At 48.2% G+C, this 18,418-nt stretch overlaps 1 protein-coding gene and 1 long non-coding RNA gene across 3 annotated transcripts in view; one reads left to right on the plus strand and one right to left on the minus strand.

Annotated features, from left to right (window-relative positions):
• Nucleotides 1–12,357: 12,357 nt before the first annotated feature.
• Nucleotides 12,358–14,461, minus strand: LOC309522996. The gene is made up of 2 exons (XR_014215194.1): nucleotides 14,319–14,461; nucleotides 12,358–12,649 (listed from the first exon to the last, which is right to left on the minus strand). It is a non-coding gene; the product is annotated as an uncharacterized lncRNA (long non-coding RNA).
• Nucleotides 14,462–14,710: 249 nt separating this feature from the next.
• Nucleotides 14,711–18,418, plus strand: part of CTDSP2 (CTD small phosphatase 2) — a 67,917-nt gene continuing 64,209 nt past the window's right edge. Inside the window, exon 1 of one of the 2 annotated variants that reach the window (XM_082206383.1) lies at nucleotides 14,711–15,297. In XM_082206383.1, the coding sequence (XP_082062509.1) occupies nucleotides 15,234–15,297 (64 nt within the window). In that variant the 5' untranslated portion in view covers nucleotides 14,711–15,233. The remainder of the gene's footprint in view (nucleotides 15,298–18,418) is intronic. The other variant, XM_082206384.1, reaches the window with a different exon arrangement.

The following is an 18,418-nucleotide window of genomic DNA, read 5'->3' on the forward strand; positions in this document are numbered from 1 at the left end:
GAAGCCAGAACAGCAAGAGGGATTGCTGCTTTCACTGCGCAGCGATCCCTCTTGTTGTTCTGGCTACCAAGATTCAGAATATTTTTTTCCTTGTTTTCCTCCTCCAAAAACTAGGTGCGTCTTATGGTCTGGTGCGTCTTATGGAGCAAAAAATACGGTACTTTGTAGGTTCTAGTCAACTCTCAGCTCACTTGCCTCTTGGGCCATGAAGGAGCCGGCAGAGCAATGACGGCTAGAATCTTAAGGTACTGAAGGATAAAACAGATTGGCAGGTGGGGCGGACTCTCCTCCTCAGATAGTGCAGTTTTATAGCCTATGTGTTTTGGCAAGATGGTATGTCAATAGGATGTACTGCCATAGCTATATACAGTGGTACCTTGGTTTCTGAATGGCTTGGCTGCCGAACAAATTGGCTCCCGAATGCCGCAAACCCGGAAATGAGTGTTCCGGTTTGCGGACTTTTTCGGAAGCTTCTGAAGGTGATTGACTACATGGAACTGGCTGAGATGACTGGCAGAATCCGAGACCAGGGAGAAGAGTCGGTGAAAGAAGACTGGAAGAAATTTAAGGACTATTTAAATAAATATTGTAAAATGAATGAATGTTAGAAAGATGTTGGATAGAAACTAAGTGGTTTCCAGCTGTAATGCTTTAGGAGACATGAATAAAGGATTATAAATGGGTAAAAGTTTAATGGTAAGGATTTGCTGAACTAACAAATTGAACTGGAATACAAAGAAGGGAAGAATGAGGAGGTCGGAGGAAATAAGGGTATGGAAGTTATGTCATTGAAAATTAATGTGTGTTTTTAATTGTTTATTATTTTGTATGTTTATTTTTCATTTTTTTCTTATATCCAATTTTTTAAAATAAATATCTTATAAAAAAAAAAGGATTGCAGCCAATCGGAAGCCGTGCCTTGGTTTTCGAACCATTTCAGGAGTCGAAAGGACTTCCGGAATGGATTAAGTTCGAGAACCAAGTACCACTGTACTTTATATACACCCCCAATTCTGCAACACAGTTTGCAACTGAATTTCAAGCAAATTTGTGGTGTTGCTGGCCTCCTTCTATCTCAGGAGATAGTGGGGGAGTGTGGAGGGGGTGAAGTCAAACCATTGGAGAGTTGTGTCTGTAGAGACCGATATGTTTTGTTGCAGCTGGGGCAGAGAGCCAGTGTGGTGTAGTGGTTAGGAGCGGTGGACTTGTAATCTGGTGAACCGGGTTCGCGTCTCCGCTCCTCCACATGCAGCTGCTGGGTGACCTTGGGCTAGTCACACTTCTCTGAAGCCTCTCAGCCTCACTCACCTCACAGAGTGTTTGTTGTGGGGGAGGAAGGGAAAGGAGAATGTTAGCCGCTTTAAGGCTCCTTTGGGTAGTGATAAAGCGGGATATCAAATCCAAACACTTCAGATGAAGGTGTCCAGTTGTGCTGCTGCAGAGGCACCAAGGCGTTTATGCTCTCTGTGCTCTTCCTCCCAGAGACCGTTCCTCCGCTGGTCACTGCTATGGGTGTACAACCTGACTATCTGTCTCCAGGCACTGTGGTCATCTGCAGGGGATTCCCACATGGTGGGGTTGATGTGGCCAGCCTTCACTTCACGTTTGAAGGCATCGTTGTAATGCAAAGATGCCCGGTGCCCAGTGGCGTAGCGTGGGGGGTGCAGGGGGGGCCAGCCGCACCGGGCGCAACATCTGGGGGTTAGGGTTAGGGGGCGCAAATCCACAGGTTAGGGGGCGCAAATTACTTGCTTTGCCCCGGGTGCTGACAACCCACGCTACGCCACTGCCGGTGCCTGAAGCCAGCTCCCCATAGAGCACATCCTTGGGGGTCCTGCCATCTTCCATTCTGTAGACATGACCAAGCTAGCACAGATTAAGGTTACCAGACGTCCCCGTTTCCCATACAAAATCCATTGAAGTTGAAAAGTGTCCCTGGATTCATTGAAAAAAACATCTGGTAACCTGAGTGTAGATGGCACTGAGACAGAAGTGTGAACATGCTGTGAATGTGGGCTTGGGAGAGAACAGCTTTGTTTGAAACTATGCCCTGCCAAATTTATACAGTTCTGCTTATTCTGCTTCTCCTCCGGGTGAACCAGGGTTCAAAGATCTATGCATGGCATTGAAGTTACTGGAGAAACTGCTCACTCCCCCCCCCACTGTCCCTGCCAGCTTTGACTCCAGCTCCCATCATTCCTGATATATCTGCAACATGTAGACCACATGCACATCATACATTTAAAGTAGAGTGGTACCTCGGGTTAAGTACTTAATTCGTTCCAGAGGTCCGTACTTAACCTGAAACTGTTCTTAACCTGAAGCACCACTTTAGCTAATGGGGCCTCCTGCTGCCACCATGCCGCTGGAGCACAATTTCTGTTCTCATCCTGAAGCAAAGTTCTTAACCCAAGGTACTATTTCTGGGTTAGTGGAGTCTGTAACCTGAAGCGTATGTAACCCAAGGTACCACTGTAGTATGATACCCCTTTAAAACAGCCTTGGTTTCCCCCAACAAATTCTGGGAGGTGTAGTTTGTTCAGGGTGCTGAAGTTTATTAGGAGACTCCTATTCCCCTCCCAGCACTGCACTTCCCACAGTGGTTTCACAATCAATCCCTCTTCCTAGAGAACTCTGGGAATTGTAGTTCTGTGAAGGGAAGAGGAGTTTCCTAAGGATTCCCAGCACCCAGAGCAAAGAAAACCTCCCAGAATTATCTAGGACAAGCCATGGCGCTTTGAAGTGGAGTCATAATGCTTAACATGTGCACTCCAAATCCATGTTGCTGCTGCTGTCTTCCTCCCTTCTGTTTTTTTTTAAAATAATATTTATTGAGATTTTACAAACATTAAAAAGTTTCAAAGTTTAGACTTAACAAATAAGAACAAAAAATAACCTTAAAAAAGAAAAAAAACTACAAAAGTACAAAAACAGAACACATGAAAAATACAAAATAGAAAACAGTTAACAAAAAGAAAAGAAAAGAAAAAGATCAATAATTTCATATCTTATACTTCATTTACTAGTTTCCTGACCTCCTCACACCTCCCTTTTTGTATTCCAGTTCAGATATTTAATTCAGCAAATCCTTACCCTCTGTCATTTATCTTTACTCAGTATCTTAACCTATTATAACCATGTGTTTATAACCATTGTCAATCCATATTTACATATTCTTGATAATCTTTTTACCAATACCACTTAGTTTCCATCTGACATCATTTTAACATTCCTTAATTTTACAGTATTTCTGCAAGCAGTCTTTAAATTTCTTCCAGTCTTCTTCCACGGACTCTTCTCCCTGGTCACGGATTCTGCCGGTCATTTCTGCCAATTCCATGTAGTCCATCACTTGTCTTCTTCCCTTCTGGTGTTACTAGAAATCTGTCATCCTAAAACAACAACAACGACAACAACAACAACAACAACTCACTGCTTGATGTAAGGAAAGGCATTCTGTAAAATGAATGCTCACACGGCGTCCAGAATTCTGGCCACACAGTGGATCTTGATGGATCCTGGTGGATCACGATGAGCCGGGTGATGGCGAAGTAGGATAAATACTAATGTGATGAGGCCATGTCATGTGTGTGTTTTCCTGCTATGTGTTACCAGGGAGACGTGGACTGGTGGCATCCACATATCTCCCTGTAACATGTAGTTTGGGCCTCACGGTTCCAAAGTTCACAGCCCATTAGTCATGGCTGTTTATTGGCCCAAGGAATTGCTGCTGATTGATGGGAGACATTTCGACCCCCTGCCCCCAGGGGAGCAGGAACATTAGAGTCTCCACCCTGCTGCTTTCAGGAAGGGCAAAAGGAAAGGAAAATCTCTCTTCCCCCTCAAAACAGAGCCCCAGTATAGCGAGTGCATTCTGTGTGTTGTTCAGCAATTACCCTTTGCTTGTGCTTTCTAAACTGAACCTCCCGAGACCTGAATTTGGGGAGAACGTAAGGAACATAAGGAAAAGGGAACAAAGGCTGCCTGAAATGATGGTGATGTACTACTTTAACAAGCATTGATTCCTTCCCCATGGGAACTGTAGTTTTCCTAACAATTCCCAGCAGGGGATGCGGGTGGCACTGTGGGTTAAACCACAGAGCCTAGGACTTGCCGATCAGAAGGTCGGCGGTTTGGATCCCCGCGATGGGGTGAGCTCCCGTTGCTCGGTCCCTGCTCCTGCCAACCTAGCAGTTCGAAAGCACGTCAAAGTGCAAGTAGATCAATAGGTACCACTCCGGCGGGAAAGTAAACGGCATTTCCGTGCGCTGCTCTGGTTCTCCAGAAGCGGCTTAGTCATGCTGGCCACGTGACCTGGAAGCTGTACACCGGCTCCCTCGGCCAGTAAAGCGAGATAAGCGCCGCAACCCCAGAGTTGGTCACAACTGGACCTAATGGTCAGGGGTCCCTTGTGATAGGAATTTTATGGTCTTAGATATATGGTAATGTTCATAACTGCACATACATAGATCAACACAGGAAGACCAACCTGGAACCATTTTGATTCCTAAACTGACCAAATCCTTTCTCTGCAAGGTTAAACTGGAAAAGCCTCCCCATTGTCTCTTTCCTCACAAATCCTGTCTCAAGGATATGTCTGTTTGAATAAGGTGTGAGCCTGTGACCTGGCCCAGGAAATAAGTATTTTACCACTACAAAAGAATGGCCAGGCTCCCCAGGCAATCCAATCAAGTAACTTGCCAGACAGGAGATAAACTGTGACAGGAGAAAAACAACATTAAAATTTCTGTGATGTAGGTGGGATGTATCTGAGGGGTGGTCTTAGGTTACACCCCTTCTGTGATGTATGCATAATCTTTCTGGGGGTGGTCTTGATCTAGAGCAGTGTTTTTCAACCACTGTTCCGCGGCACACTAGTGTGCCGCGAGATGTTGCCTGGTGTGCCGCGAGATGTTGCCTGGAGGGAGTCGGGCGAGTCGGGCGGCGAGAGGCGGGGCGGCGGCGGCGAGGAGAGGCTGCCCAGCGCGGGGCTCTCGCCGTCTGCCTGCCTGGCTGCCTGCAAGCTCGGCGGGCAGCGCCTCCGTCCGCAGCGCCCGCCTCGCGGCTCTCATTCCCTGCCCCTGCCAAAGCTCACCCAGCCAAGCCGCGCTCTCCTTCCTGCCTCGCTTTGCTGCCTCCTCCCCCCCCACCCCCAAAGCTTGGAGGTTCCCCGGCAAGGGGGAGGGAAAAATTTGAAACTTACACTTTCGTGCGTCCCTCCCGGCGTGACGCTGCGCGCTGACGTCACGGGGCTGTAATGGTGGTGTGCCTCGAGATTTTTTTCATCAAACAAGTGTGCCTTTGCCCAAAAAAGGTTGGGAAACACTGATCTAGAGGATGGGAATTTCAAAAGTCTTTATAAGCCCTTGCACAGCATTTTTGGGGGTCCTCTTCCTCTCCTGCGTGTGAGGGTAGTACCCTGTTGCAACAGATCAATAAAGATCAGGCTTACTAGCTGCTTTGCTTCTCAATATTCTCTGGTTGGCCTCTGTTATTTTCTCCTACCAATAGGGAACCTATGTAAGGACTCTATATGGGCTCTTGGATACCCCATAAGGGAAAAGGGCATATTTTTATTTACAACACCCTTTACCCTTTACCTTTAATAATTCCCAGCAGCCTTAAACTACAGTTCCCAGGATTACAGGATGGAGTGGGAGCCATGACTGTTAAAGGGACATAAGCACAATTTGGAGGTCTGGTGTGGATGTGACCCAAGTCTGCATAATTGGGAAGTTGAGGATGCTGTGTCATCTCCCTGCTGGCATCTCTTCTTGTAGGCTTGAAGAGAGCAGGTAATGGAAGGGAGGGTGGACCAGGAGGGCAAAGAGACTTGGAAGTGGCCCACAGCAGGGAACGGGCTTTGCCAATGCCCCATTATGCCCGATTGCACCTGCAGAGGCTATCATTTGCAAAGCAAAGGCTGGCTTTTTGGGAGCCCTAGGGATGCGGGTGGCGATGTGGTCTAATCCACTGAGCCTCTTGGGCTTGCCGATCAGAAGGTTGGTGGTTCAAATCTGCACAACGGGGTGAGCTCCCGTTGCTCTGTCCCAGCTCCTGCCAACCTAGCAGTTCGAAAGCACACCAGTGCAAGTAGATAAATAGGTAACGCTGTGGCAGGAAGGTAATCGGCGTTTCAGTGCACTCTGGCTTCTGTCATGGTGTTCCGTTGCACCAGAAGCGGTTTAGTCATGCTGGCCACATGACACGGAAAGCTGTCTGTGGACAAATGCTGGCTCCCTCGGCCTGAAAGCGAGATGAGCACCACAACCCTATAGTCGCCTTTGACTGCACTTAACTGTCCAGGGGTCCTTTACCTTTACCGTACCTGTTTGGGAGCCCTAAATAGGACCTGGCTGCCCTCCGCCTGGGATCCAGCTTTCCCCACTAGCCACATCAGTGGCCCATATCATACCCATTTTGCAGACTAGAGTGAGGATCAGGCACTAAATCTTGCCTTGTGAGTCCGGGGCAGAGTCAAGGTTTGTACCAGATGTTTTCTGGTGTACCACAACTTCAAGGCCAATATTTAAAACAGTGCGGAGCATAAGAAGAGCTACACTGGATGAGGCAAAAATGACTCTTTAGTCCAGCATGTTGGTCTCACGGTGGCCATCCAGAGGCCTTCATAGGAAGCCCACAAAAGTAGAAGATGAGGACAATAGCATGGGATTCCCAGCCAGGGGCATTCAGAGGCTGACTGCCTCTGATATATGAAGATTAAACACGGCCATCTTGGCTCCTTTGGGCCTCTGTCTTTGAGCCACTAAGGCACAGAATCTCTCCGTGATGATGCATAATTTGACTGCTTGTTTTGTGTCTGCTTAAGAGCAGGCTTCCTCAGACTCAGCCCTCCAGATGTTTTTGGCCTACAACTCCCATGATCCCTAGCTAGCAGAACCAGGGGTCAGGGATGATGGGAAATGTATTCTCAAAACACCTGGAGGGACGAGTTTGAGGAAGCCTGGCTTAAGAGGGTTATAGATGAATGGGAAGAGGGTCGGAGGAGGGCAATGGAATGGCCAGGAGAATGGAAAACAAGTCCTAAGAGGAAAGGTTGAAGAAACTGAGTATGTTTAGCCAAAAGGGAAGATGAGGCTTTTGCAAAGAGCTCACTAGATAGCGGGTGGCACTGTGGGTTAAACCACAGAGCCTAGGACTTGCCAATCAGAAGGTCAGGGGTTCGAATCCCTGCGACGGGGTGAGCTCCTGTTGCTCGGTCCCTGCTCCTGCCCACCTAGCAGTTCGAAAGCACGTCAAAGTGCAAGTAGATAAATAGGTACCACTCCAGCGGGAAGGTAAACGGCATTGCCAATACATCTTTGCAAAATTTGCAGGTATCATTTCCGAAGTTCAAGAGCAAGACTGAAGCAATGTACGCAGAGATGTAACTTGTTTCTCCCCTCAAACTTGTGGCAGGCTGTCCACTTATATATTTTTAAAACCCATGCTTTGGTAACCTACCAGATGGATTAATTTCACATTATATTTGACACTGCCCTTATATATGTCCCAGAAGCTTCATTTAATGCAGAACTCAGCTGTCAGAGTTTTAATGGGTGCAAGCAGAGTTGCTTACATTCATAGCTGAGTGTGGGGTGGGGGTTTTGAACTCGGGTCTCCCTGATCCTAGTCCAACAATCTAACCACCTTGGCTTTCAAATGGAGCTTCCCCACCTTGACCCTGGACCCAGTGCTCAGGAAGGGAACTTTAAAATAATCTAAATAATGCATCTCTCTAAAGTGAAAGAGTTTGAGCCATTTTTCTTTGTTTAATCTGGTTAAATAGCTAGAATTGCTGTACGATCATGTGAGAGGGAAGGAGAGAGAGAGAGAGAGTATGTGTTTTATAACTGGTAAATTACCAATGTATGCTGATGGAACACAAATAGCTCCCTCAATCCTGCCATGCCATTAAACAACTGCAACACTTGTTTTTTCTTGTCCACCTTCCTCTTGCCCAGGAGTTGGAGAACTGAAAGTACCCAAATATAGATATAAATATCTGCCAAAAAAATAGTGTTTTTCTTTAGGAAACAAGTAACTAGAATCAGATGTCCTCTGCTATTCATTTCAGCTCTTGAGGGGGTGCATATTTATTCATTGCCATCACCAAGGCCAGCATTATATGGAGACGGCAGGACTGCATTTGAACGGACAGGGAGAGGTTTGTCTGTGCTCAAAGACACATTGCATGCATGTATGCTCCCCAATCATGGTTGTGCCATTGGTTGTGCCATTGGTGGTCAAGCTTACCCAATGCCAGAGCTACTGGGGGGGTTGGAATCTCTCACCACAGGACATGACCTCTTCCCAGTAAGAAGGAGCAGCACCCATTCACATTTATTTAAACATGTGTACTCAGGGACACTGCTAAATTTGCTTCATGTGGACCTGCTGAGCTCCCCAATCCTAGCTCCTGAGAATCAAGTCTGCGTCCACCTGCGTCCATCTGAAGGAGCGTCTCCACCCCCACCTTTCTACCCAGACACTGAGGTCCAGCGCCGAGGGCCTTCTGGCGGTTCCCTCGCTGCGAGAAGGGAGGTTACAAGGAACCAGGCAGAGGGCCTTCTCGGTAGTGACACCCGCCCTGTGGAACGCTCTCCCATCAGATGTCAAAGAGAAAAACAACTACCAGACTTTTCGAAGATACAGTGGTGCCCCGCAAGACGAATGCCTCGCAAGACGGAAAACTTGCTAGACGAAAGAGTTTTCCGTTTTGGAGGTGCTTCGCAAAACGAATTTCCTATGGGCTTGCTTCGCAAGACGAAAAGGTCTTGCGAGTTCCTGCGGGTTTTTCCCCCCTCCCCCCTTTTTCTAAGCCGCTAAGCCGCTTATCAGCTGATCTGATCAGCAGATAAGCCACTAAAAGCCGCTAATAGCGCTAATCCGCTAATCCTTCAATGGGCTTGCTTCGCAAGACGAAAAAACCGCTAGACGAAGAGAATCACAGAACGGATTCTTTTCGTCTTGCGAGGCACCACTGTATCTGAAGGCAGCCCTGTTTAGGGAAGCTTTTAATGTTTAATAGGTTATTGTATTTTAATATTCAGTTGGAAGCTGCCCAGAGTGGCTGGGGAAGCCCAGCCAGATGGGCGGGGCATAAATAAACTATTATTATTATTATTATTATTATTATTATTATTATTATTATTATCCTAATCCTTTTCTGATTGTGTTTCTCGGGCCAAAGAATCCTGGGAACTGTAGTTTGTTAAGGGTGTGCAAGAGCTGTTAGGAGACCCCTGTTCCCTCCCTCCTTGAGTGATTTAACAACCAAAGGGAACTCTGGGAACTGTCACTCATTTCCTAAAAAAAGCTCATGTGTCCTGAATTTTACTTCCCGAAATGCGGCCACCCTAGGCACACACCTCATGTACATTTGCGTACACAGGCTGGGGGCCACAATGACGTCCCTCTGGAGGCTTCACCTGGGGCAAAAAAAGCCCTGCCCCCCCATTTGCTTCAGCAACAAGTCTTGGGAGTCTGACAAGACTGGCATTGTAAGTATAATGTAACACTGGCTGTTAAATGGTAGCATATAAAATACTTCATGTTGTGGTTTTATTTTATGTTTAATGGTGGATATTTTTTTTGGGGGGGGCTCTCATGAGGAGGAAGGGCAAGATGGAATAATAATAATAATAATAATAATAATAATAATAATAATAATAGTGGCAATCCAATTAAATGACATGGTGAAACATATGCATAGATTTACATGCCAGTACAAGTTCAGTGGAGGTATACCACTAGGTCATTTTCTCTGTGATCTTGGGTGATTAAAGAGTGGATTATACGGGGGGAGCTTTATTTGTGGGCAAAAATGCCTTTCCTTATTCCATGCAAAAGAGCATTTGAATGGCTTTCACCAGGCATGAAGTTTCCTTCTGTATCTAAACCAGACTTTCGCTTATCGTGCAAGATTTTACTTCTCGTTGCCCCAGCAGAAATCCCGTAAAACTTTCCTGAGTCCATAAAAGAAGCAGGGAGGGTTTTAAAGGAAGAACTCTTGATGTAAGCTTCACAGTTCAAGTTAAAGTTTAGTGGCCGGCGGGGAGGGGGAGCTAACGTTAAGAAGGGAGGAGGATGCCAAGTCCGACTAAACCAGAAGCACACTTGCAAGTTCATTGTTTTTCTCTAGCTGATTTAACCTAGAACATAACCCCAGCTTTCTGTACCGACAGATGCATTTTGGAACCACCGCTCTGTATGAACATATACGCACTGTTTGTGGAAACAGAACGTTGGTTGCAAAGTATGCTTAAGGGCCAAGGTTTCCTAAGGTGCGCCATGTAAACCAAGAAAATACATAAACACACTAACCAGCTAAAAGCCTTCTATGGACCCCTGGGGAGGGAGAGGCGAAAAGGGCTGTCAGTTGCTCTTTGGACAAAGTACAAGGGTAAGCCTCTCTCTTTTGCAACTGGATAAAGTGAGACAGAAGGGGTCTAGGCAGAACGAGGAGTGGGAGTACTTTAGGGGTCAAGGAGGCAGGGGAGAGGAGGAGGAGGAGATACAGAAGTGATCCGTTTGGCTCCATACTGTGCCTCATTCTTCTCCAGATGGCAGCGACAAGCCCATCTGTGTCCCCCGGGGTCAGGCAGGCCAGTCCCTCCGCTCTAGCTATGTAACTGTTCTTGACAAAGGGGTCAAAGGGCACAGGGAAATGGAGGCTGCTGCCAAACTGGAAGAGACATTGTTTCCTTCAGCCCAGTGGCCAGTCTCAGACAATAGCAGCACCAGATGCACTCGCTAGAGAAAGTTGCAAAAATGACAGGTACGACAATCCTACTCTCGTTCATAACACCACCCTAAAATAAAATAGAAAGTATCAATAGACTGAGTTTGGCATCAGAACAGGTGTGAGGTGCTTTTTAAAGCAATGCTGCCACAATCTGAATTTAAAAAAACCACAAAACACAGCATTATAATCAGGGGTCCCCTAGTTACAGTATTTTTCTTCTTCTCTCTCATGGTTTTCTACTTCTAACAATACGCTTCTCACCATTGCTTGACAGAAACATTTGGGTTTCTAGGTACATTAGATTACTAGGTAAAGGTAAAGGACCCCTGACAGTTAAGTCCAGTCGTGAGCGACTGTGGCGCTCATCTTGCTTTAGTGGCCTAGGAAGCCAGTCTTTGTCCACAGGCAGCTTCCAGGTCACGTGGCCAGCATGACTAAGCCACTTCTGGAGAACCAGAGCAGCTCACGGAAACGCCGTTTACCTTCCCACCGGAGCAGTACCTATTTATCTACTTGCACTTTGACGTGCTTTTGAACTGCTAGGTTGGCAGGAGCAGGGACCGAGCAACAGGAGCTCACTCCATCACGGGGATTCGAACCGCCGACCTTCTGATCAGCAAGCCCTAGGCTCTGTGGTTTAACCCACAGCGCCACCTTCATCCCTCACACATTAGATTACTGCAATGCATTATATGTGGGGCTGCCTTCAAAGATGGTTTGGAAACTGCAGCTCGTGCAGAATTTGTCAGTCAGGGTGAGACAGTCTGAGCACAGAACACAAATCCTGGCCCCAGCGGCGTAGCGTGGGTTGTCAGCACCCGGGGCAAGGCAAGTAATTTGCGCCCCCTAACCCGTGGATTTGCGCCCCCTAACCCGTGGATTTGCGCCCCCTAACCCCCAGATGTTGCGGCCGGCCCCCCCTGCACCCCCCACGCTACGCCACTGCCTGGCCCAACTGCATTGGCTACCAATGAGCTTCCAGCCCCAATTCCAAGGGCTGGTTTTATGTGGCTCAGGCCTCCAGAGTCACTTACGGATTCACTGTGAAGACTGTTTTCATGGAAGGCAATCTTACTCAGCTACAAGTGATTGCCAAAGAAGACGACCTCAAGGACCACCTCATCCCATATGAACAACCCAAACCTTGTGTGCCCCCTTCACCGAAGGTCTAGAGGGTGGTAACACTGCTTGTCGAATGCTCTCCTCGGGGAGGTTCAACTGTCCCCGACATTATTTATTTCCCACCAGGCCTTTGGCTTTTAATTATCTGCAGACTCCTTCAGTGTGTGGGATATTTTAATATTTCCATTTAAAAATATGAATGTATTTCAAATTTTGCCATGTTGTGTTTCACGCTGTTTATAATGTATGTGTTACAGTGGTACCTTGGGTTAAGTACTTAATTCGTTCTGGAGGTCTGTACTTAACCTGAAACTGTTCTTAACCTGAAGCACCACTTTAGCTAATGGGGCCTCCTGCTGCCGCCACGCTGCTGGAGCACGATTTGTGTTCTCATCCTGAAGCAAAGTTCTTAACCTGAAGCACTATTTCTGGGTTAGTGGAGTCTGTAACCTGAAGCATATGTAACCTGAAGCGTATGTAACCCGAGGTACCACTGTATTTATTTATCGTTGTCACTTTGAGTTACATTGGTAAAGAAAGCAACTAGTAAGTTCAATAAAGGATGATAATAATAAGTAGCAAGAGAGGTTGCAGCAGTTCCTCGGCCCCCGTTCCTCCCCAGCCATGTTGCCTCCTCTTCTCTTCCATCTGCTGAGGCAAGCAGCGCTTCCGTTTTCCTCTACGGCTTATGGGGGAGGCGACGCAGCGATGGAATGGGTGGAAGGTGTGATGGAGAGAACATTCTGCATTGCAGGCGATATAGTTGCTGATTTGAAATAACTGGAACGATGAGACAGCCAACTGAGTCAGGATCTGCAGCAATATTTTACTCCAAGGTAAGGGTGTAAAAAGGGACACGGGTGGCGCTGTGGGTTAAACCACAAAGCCTAGGACTTGCCGATCAGAAGGTCGGTGGTTCAAATCCCTGTGACGGGTGAGCTCCCATTGTTCTGTCCCTGCTCCTGCCAACCTAGCAGTTTAAAAGCACGTCAAAGTGCAAGTAGATAAATAGGTACCACTCCGGCGGGAAAGTCTATGGCGTTTCCGTGCGCTGCTCTGGTTCTCCAGAAGCGGCTTAGTCATGCTGGCCACATGACCTGGAAGCTGTACCCGGAAGCCAATAAAGTGAGATGAGCGCCTCAACCCCAGAGTCGGCCATGAGTAGACCTAATGGTCAGGGATCCCTTTACCTTTACTTTTAAGGTGTAAAGCATGGGTAGGCAAACGAAGGCCTGGGGGCCAGATCCGGTCCAATCGCCTTCTAAATCCGGCCCGTGGACAGTCCGGAAATCAGCATGTTTTTACTTGAGTAGAATGTGTCCTTTTATTTAAAATGCATCTCTGTGTTATTTGTGGGGCATAGGAATCCATTCTTTTTTTCAAAATATAGTCCGGCCCCCCACAAGGTCTGAGGGACAGTGGACCGGCCCCCTGGTGAAAAAGTTTGCTGACCCCTGTTGTAAAGGATTGCAGCCACAACTTATTTATTGGTACAAATATGAATTTTAGAATTTGTCGGGGAACCCAAATTTTAATATCCGATCTATGAGTTTGCATTTTAGTTGTGACCCAAATGCTGAAACCCGTGTTTGTTGGTCATTGTGGTGGCGGCATTTGCAATTATGTAAGCTGGTGTGAGAGGAGGGAGGCGATTGGTCAAACTTGCACCTTGCTGTTTTTCTTTCCTATGTTTCTAGTTGAGGAAAGGAGAATGTTCTGCCAGGGGAGAGATCACAGGTTCGTCAAACAAAATCTCATACCTCCCCACCTCTCTCCCTACCCCTGCCAGCCCCCGTTTTTCAGTGATATATTTTCCATTTGGGTCTGGGGGACCCCAGAAGGCAAAAGCAAAGACAGAGAAGTTTACATGCATAGGTGATGATATCATGTTTGGGCCATATAGAAAGAAGGGAAATATTTAGAATTGGGATTAAAGACATGTAACAACTGGACTCTGTTGGAAACAACAAGAGCTATAACGAGGGCCGGATCTATATGAAGTCACCAGCCTTCCTCTTCCACACCCAATTCTTTTCTAGGAAACTCCTGTTTGTTTTGCGCGGTCTTAACTGGTCCTAGTGATCACGGCTTCGCCTTTGGAGGCCGGAGGGGAGGTTGGCGGTAGTGCAGAAAGACTTCCCCTTCTGCAACAGGCTCGTGTTTACTCACCTGAGCCACTTCCCCCCGCTCACTTTAGCTGTCAACGTTTTCCTTTTTTGAAAAGGGAAATTCCCTTATTCCGAATAGGAATGTCCCTTAAAAAAGGGGGAAAACGTTGACAGCTATGCACTTTAGCGAAGATCGCGCTCTCATTATAGTTTTTGAAAACTTTGGAAAGGGTCCCGCCCATGCAGCTTCCGCTGTCTGCTCGGAGGCGCTGCTAGCTTTAAAAAAAACCCCACGTTTGATAAATTTACTGCTCTTGATTGACAGGCAAGAACTTGCTCACCTTTTATTGCTTTGCACGGCCGATAAATGCATGCACTGATTTCCCTGGAGCGCTGCAAACGCTCCTTGCTCTGGCGTGGAGCTTTTAATTTTGGGAAGGGCATTGCAGCCGGCCTGGAAAGAGCAAGCGCACGGAGCGGCGGCCTCTAGGAAGCCCCCCCCCTCCTCTCCTCTCTCTCCGGCCGCCCACCCCCGAGGAGGCGTGGCCTGGGCCGCCCTTCCCTTTCCCTCCGGCAGCTGGAATGTTTGTTAGGTAAACACCGCATAGTAGAGTTTCTGGCGCCGCCCACCCCGGCTTCCCCCCCCCGCCTCGCGCCGGACCAATCGCGAGGCCGGAGCGGTTTCAAGGCTGCTCTCTCTGCGTGGAGAAGCCCCCGGACGGGCGACAAAATAACAAAAGCTTTGGAACGTTGCAACCTCGAGCGGGGCTCCCCCGCAGCTGCGCCTTCGCCCTGCGCGCCCGGCGCGGTGCCCAGTTCCGGGGAGCTGTCAGGCGGGAGGCGAGCTGCAAAAAGGGAGCTGCTGCGGCTGGTTGTTTATCTGGAGGAAGGAGGAGGCGGGGGGACTGGAAACCGCCTGTGTCCCATTTCCTCTCGTGTGTGTGTGTGTGTGTGTTAGAGTGTGTGGCCCCCCCCTCCTTCCTCTCCTCCCTCCCTCCCTCCTCCCTCTCTCCAGCCCTGGATTCTCCATGTTGGACCCGATCTGAGGAGCATCTGCGTCGCTGCCTTCGCGCGCGGCTTCCTCCGGGGTTGGGCAACTGAGGAGGGAGTGGGCGACATCGTGCTCCCTTGCGCTCCCCCCACCCCACCCCGTTCCTCCTCCTCCTCCTCCTCCCTGGACATTTCCCTCCTTTCCACCCCCCTCCTCCTCCTCCTCCCTCCAACCAAAGGATCCCCAGGGTCTGTGGGATTGTTAGATGGAAAGCCGGTCCATCATCACCCAAGTGCAGAGGGACGAAGCCTTGGTGCTTTCGAAGCAAGGTAAGGGGGCGGCGGGACTTGGAAAGTTTGGTGGGTTTTCGCTTTTCCCTTTCGGCGGGGCGGCGAGGGTGTGTTTGCGCGCTCTCTGCTCTCGATCTGTGCGGGGCAGGGAGATCCCTTGAACCCTGGCGGGGGAGGAAAGGCGTGCACGCGCCCTGAAAACACTCACATATTTCCCCCCCACAAACACCCCTTCTCACCCCAATTCCTGGGGAAGCCTCTCCTCTTACACAGCGCTGTCCCCATTTTTACACGAACGATCCATGTTGCTCCCCCGGCTGTCATTTCCCCATCTAATATCTCCTAAATCTATAGCCCTTTTGGAAGAGACGTCGTCGTCGTCGTCCCCCCAAAATTAGATCTCTCTTCAACCCGCGCTTCCTCGCTAGATTTTTTTGGTGTTTTTTTTTAAGGGGGGGGGTGGGCTTGGGGAAAAGTATGGTGCTTTCTTCCGGCGCTGGTTTCCCACAGCGGGGTGGGTGCGAAAAGGCGAGGGAGGGGTGCTTGTTTTTGTTGCTCCGAATCGCCGCCTCCCCCCCCCCCCGCTACCCCAATGCCTGTTCTTGAGAGGCTGGGATTTGGGGGATTTCCCCTCCCCCCTCCCAAAAAAACACCCCAGTTATGTGGCAAGAGCCATCCCAGCGTTTGTTTTTCATACGACCTCCCCCCCCTGCCCGGCGCGCTCTCTTTTGCGCGCGTGCGTAAGACACGCGAGTCGCTCATTTTGCTTCCGAACCGATCAGAATGTGAAGCGTGTCTTGATTTCCTTCCCCCCCCACCCTTCAAATCGGAAATTTTAAATGCCCATCTATAGGCATGATTCCTGACGACCTGTCGGGTAGCCGCCCTTTAATCTGGACTCGAGTGGAAGCGAAGTTCTTCACCAGGCAAACCTCCAAAAAAAAAACAACACAAAAAAACAACAACAAAACCCCACATGTTGTTGTTGTTTTAAATCCTATGGACTCGAGTCCTCGAAAATGGACGTGGTTCTGTGTCTGGATATTCCACGCGTCTTTTCCACATCTCCCGATGCGCAGGATGCGCAGGGAGTCGAGTGGGAGTACTATTAAGGGCATTTGAGGCTGACCGTTTTGGGTTTAGTGTGTCAAGGAAACCGGTCTGCTTCTTGCAGTTTCTTCCCCAGAGTACTGACTCCACCTTTTAATCAGCATTTCCCTCAGTGGTGAAACGCACCGTGTTTCATATTTTTAAAAGATGGCTTGTTTGGGGTGTGTGTGTGTTTTTAAACCAGTTTCCTCCTTGGAGGAGGTGGCTCCCAAGACCTGATTGGAAGCCCTGACATTTTTTCCTTTGCCACAAACCTCTCTCTCTCTTCTCTTCTCTCTCTCTCTCCCCCCTTTTATTTCTGCCTGTGTTTATTCAGCTGATGTTTGCTGTCCAGCCTTTGCTTCTCCGCTATTGGCGGGCAGCTTCCCCTCCCCTTACGTTCTTGACAGAAGGGGCCTCTAGAATTCCTATTGCAAAGGGCTAAGCATCACAGGGTGGGGTATAAAGGGGGGGGCGATGGACGCTGTCCTCTGTTGGGTGCATCTGACTGATCACCCTGTTTGATGCTGGGCAGCCCGACCTGAATGCATTGCTTTTTACTTGCAAGAACAGCCCATGGGACTTACTCCCAAGTCAGTGTGCATGGGATCACAGTCTTACAGCAAGGCTGACGTTCCCTTGCCTTCTCTGCAGGCTTAGGCTTCAGGTTTGTTTGTTGCCCTAAATGCTCCTGGACAGATCTGCTTGCAAAATAGTAGAAGTAATATCAATAAACAAACAATACTGTTTGGGGTGTGTGTGTTTTTGGTGTGGTTATTTATACTTCTGGACAGTGTAAACGGCATATTTTTCTCTTCATCTCTCTTGTGGAGAGACACACGCAGGATTTTCTAAAAGAGGTTGTGGAATGCCAGTTTTTGCCCAGAGGTTCTGGGACCTCACTGGGCAGGAAGTCCTTGGCGCCTGAATTTTGGTCATTTACTGCTTGGTGTGTTGTTTTTTCCTTGTGCTGGTCCTGTGTGTGTCTGTATGTGAACCCTGTGAAGTGTCCGTGGTCTTGACAGAGATTTTTTCCTAGATCTAAATTTCAGCCATCTGGAAGGCTACAGAGGTTGCTGTGTGTCTCTTTTTTAATGTACTGTGATTTAATGAGTGCCATCCCTTTATAGACTCATAGAGTTGTCGAGTGGGAAGGGACCACGAGGGTCATCTAGTCCAACCCCCTGCAATGCAGGAATTATTTGCCCAACGTGGGGCTCGAACCCGCGGACTAAGCCACCCCAAGCCCTTAGTTTAGTTCTATGGAGTGTGTTGATTTGGGGAAAGTAGGGTGCTGGTATGTTTGGCAAGCTTTATGTCCTCTTTTGGACCACTTGAGAGCTTTGCATTCAGCTTGAGTGACCACCTGTTTAGAGAAGCGAAAGTGCCTGGTTTTGAGGATTTAGGCTGCAATAATCCTATGTCTGCATACTTGGGAGCAAGTCCCACTAAACTCAGTAGGTCTTGAGTAAACATACATAGGATTAAGCTGTGTATAAGAGGGGTGGACGCAGCTGGAGTTTCAAAAAGCTTTCCCTGCGGCTTGTATTTGCTGTTGGCGTTATCTGTTCTTAATTCATGCTTATTATTTTTCATTTTCTATAAACTGCTTAGTGGAGTTTGTCTGAAAAGCACGTAAAAAAACCATATTAAATTAACGAATAATACTGTGCTAACTTGGCTACTTGAGTAAAGAAAAATGTTGAGGAAAAAATTCTAAGTCTCTCTATTTGCCTTTCCTTTTCATGTTTCTTTGCTTCCTGTTGATGCCTGAAAGGGGCTGAGTTTTTCGTCTTGCACATCTCAGCTCTGTCCCATTTCCCAGGCTTTTTTGACTTGTCCCTGTTAAGGAAAATGGAGGCTGTGATGGCAGTCGCCCAGGAGAGGAGAGGACTAACTTCGATATGGAATTCTCTTGCGGATAAACAAGAGGCAAAACAGAAAAGGCCCTGTGGGGTCAGAGTGTTTAGGTGCGCTAGTTAGTGACAAGATGACTCCAGCTTTCTCCAGGTGTCAGAGGTTACTCTTGTAAAACTAATAAGCAAAATTAGGCATATTTACTGGTCCTGGT

The sequence above is a fragment of the Podarcis vaucheri genome (assembly GCF_965113315.1).
Source record: "Podarcis vaucheri genome assembly, chromosome: 2".
NCBI lineage: Eukaryota > Metazoa > Chordata > Lepidosauria > Squamata > Lacertidae > Podarcis > Podarcis vaucheri.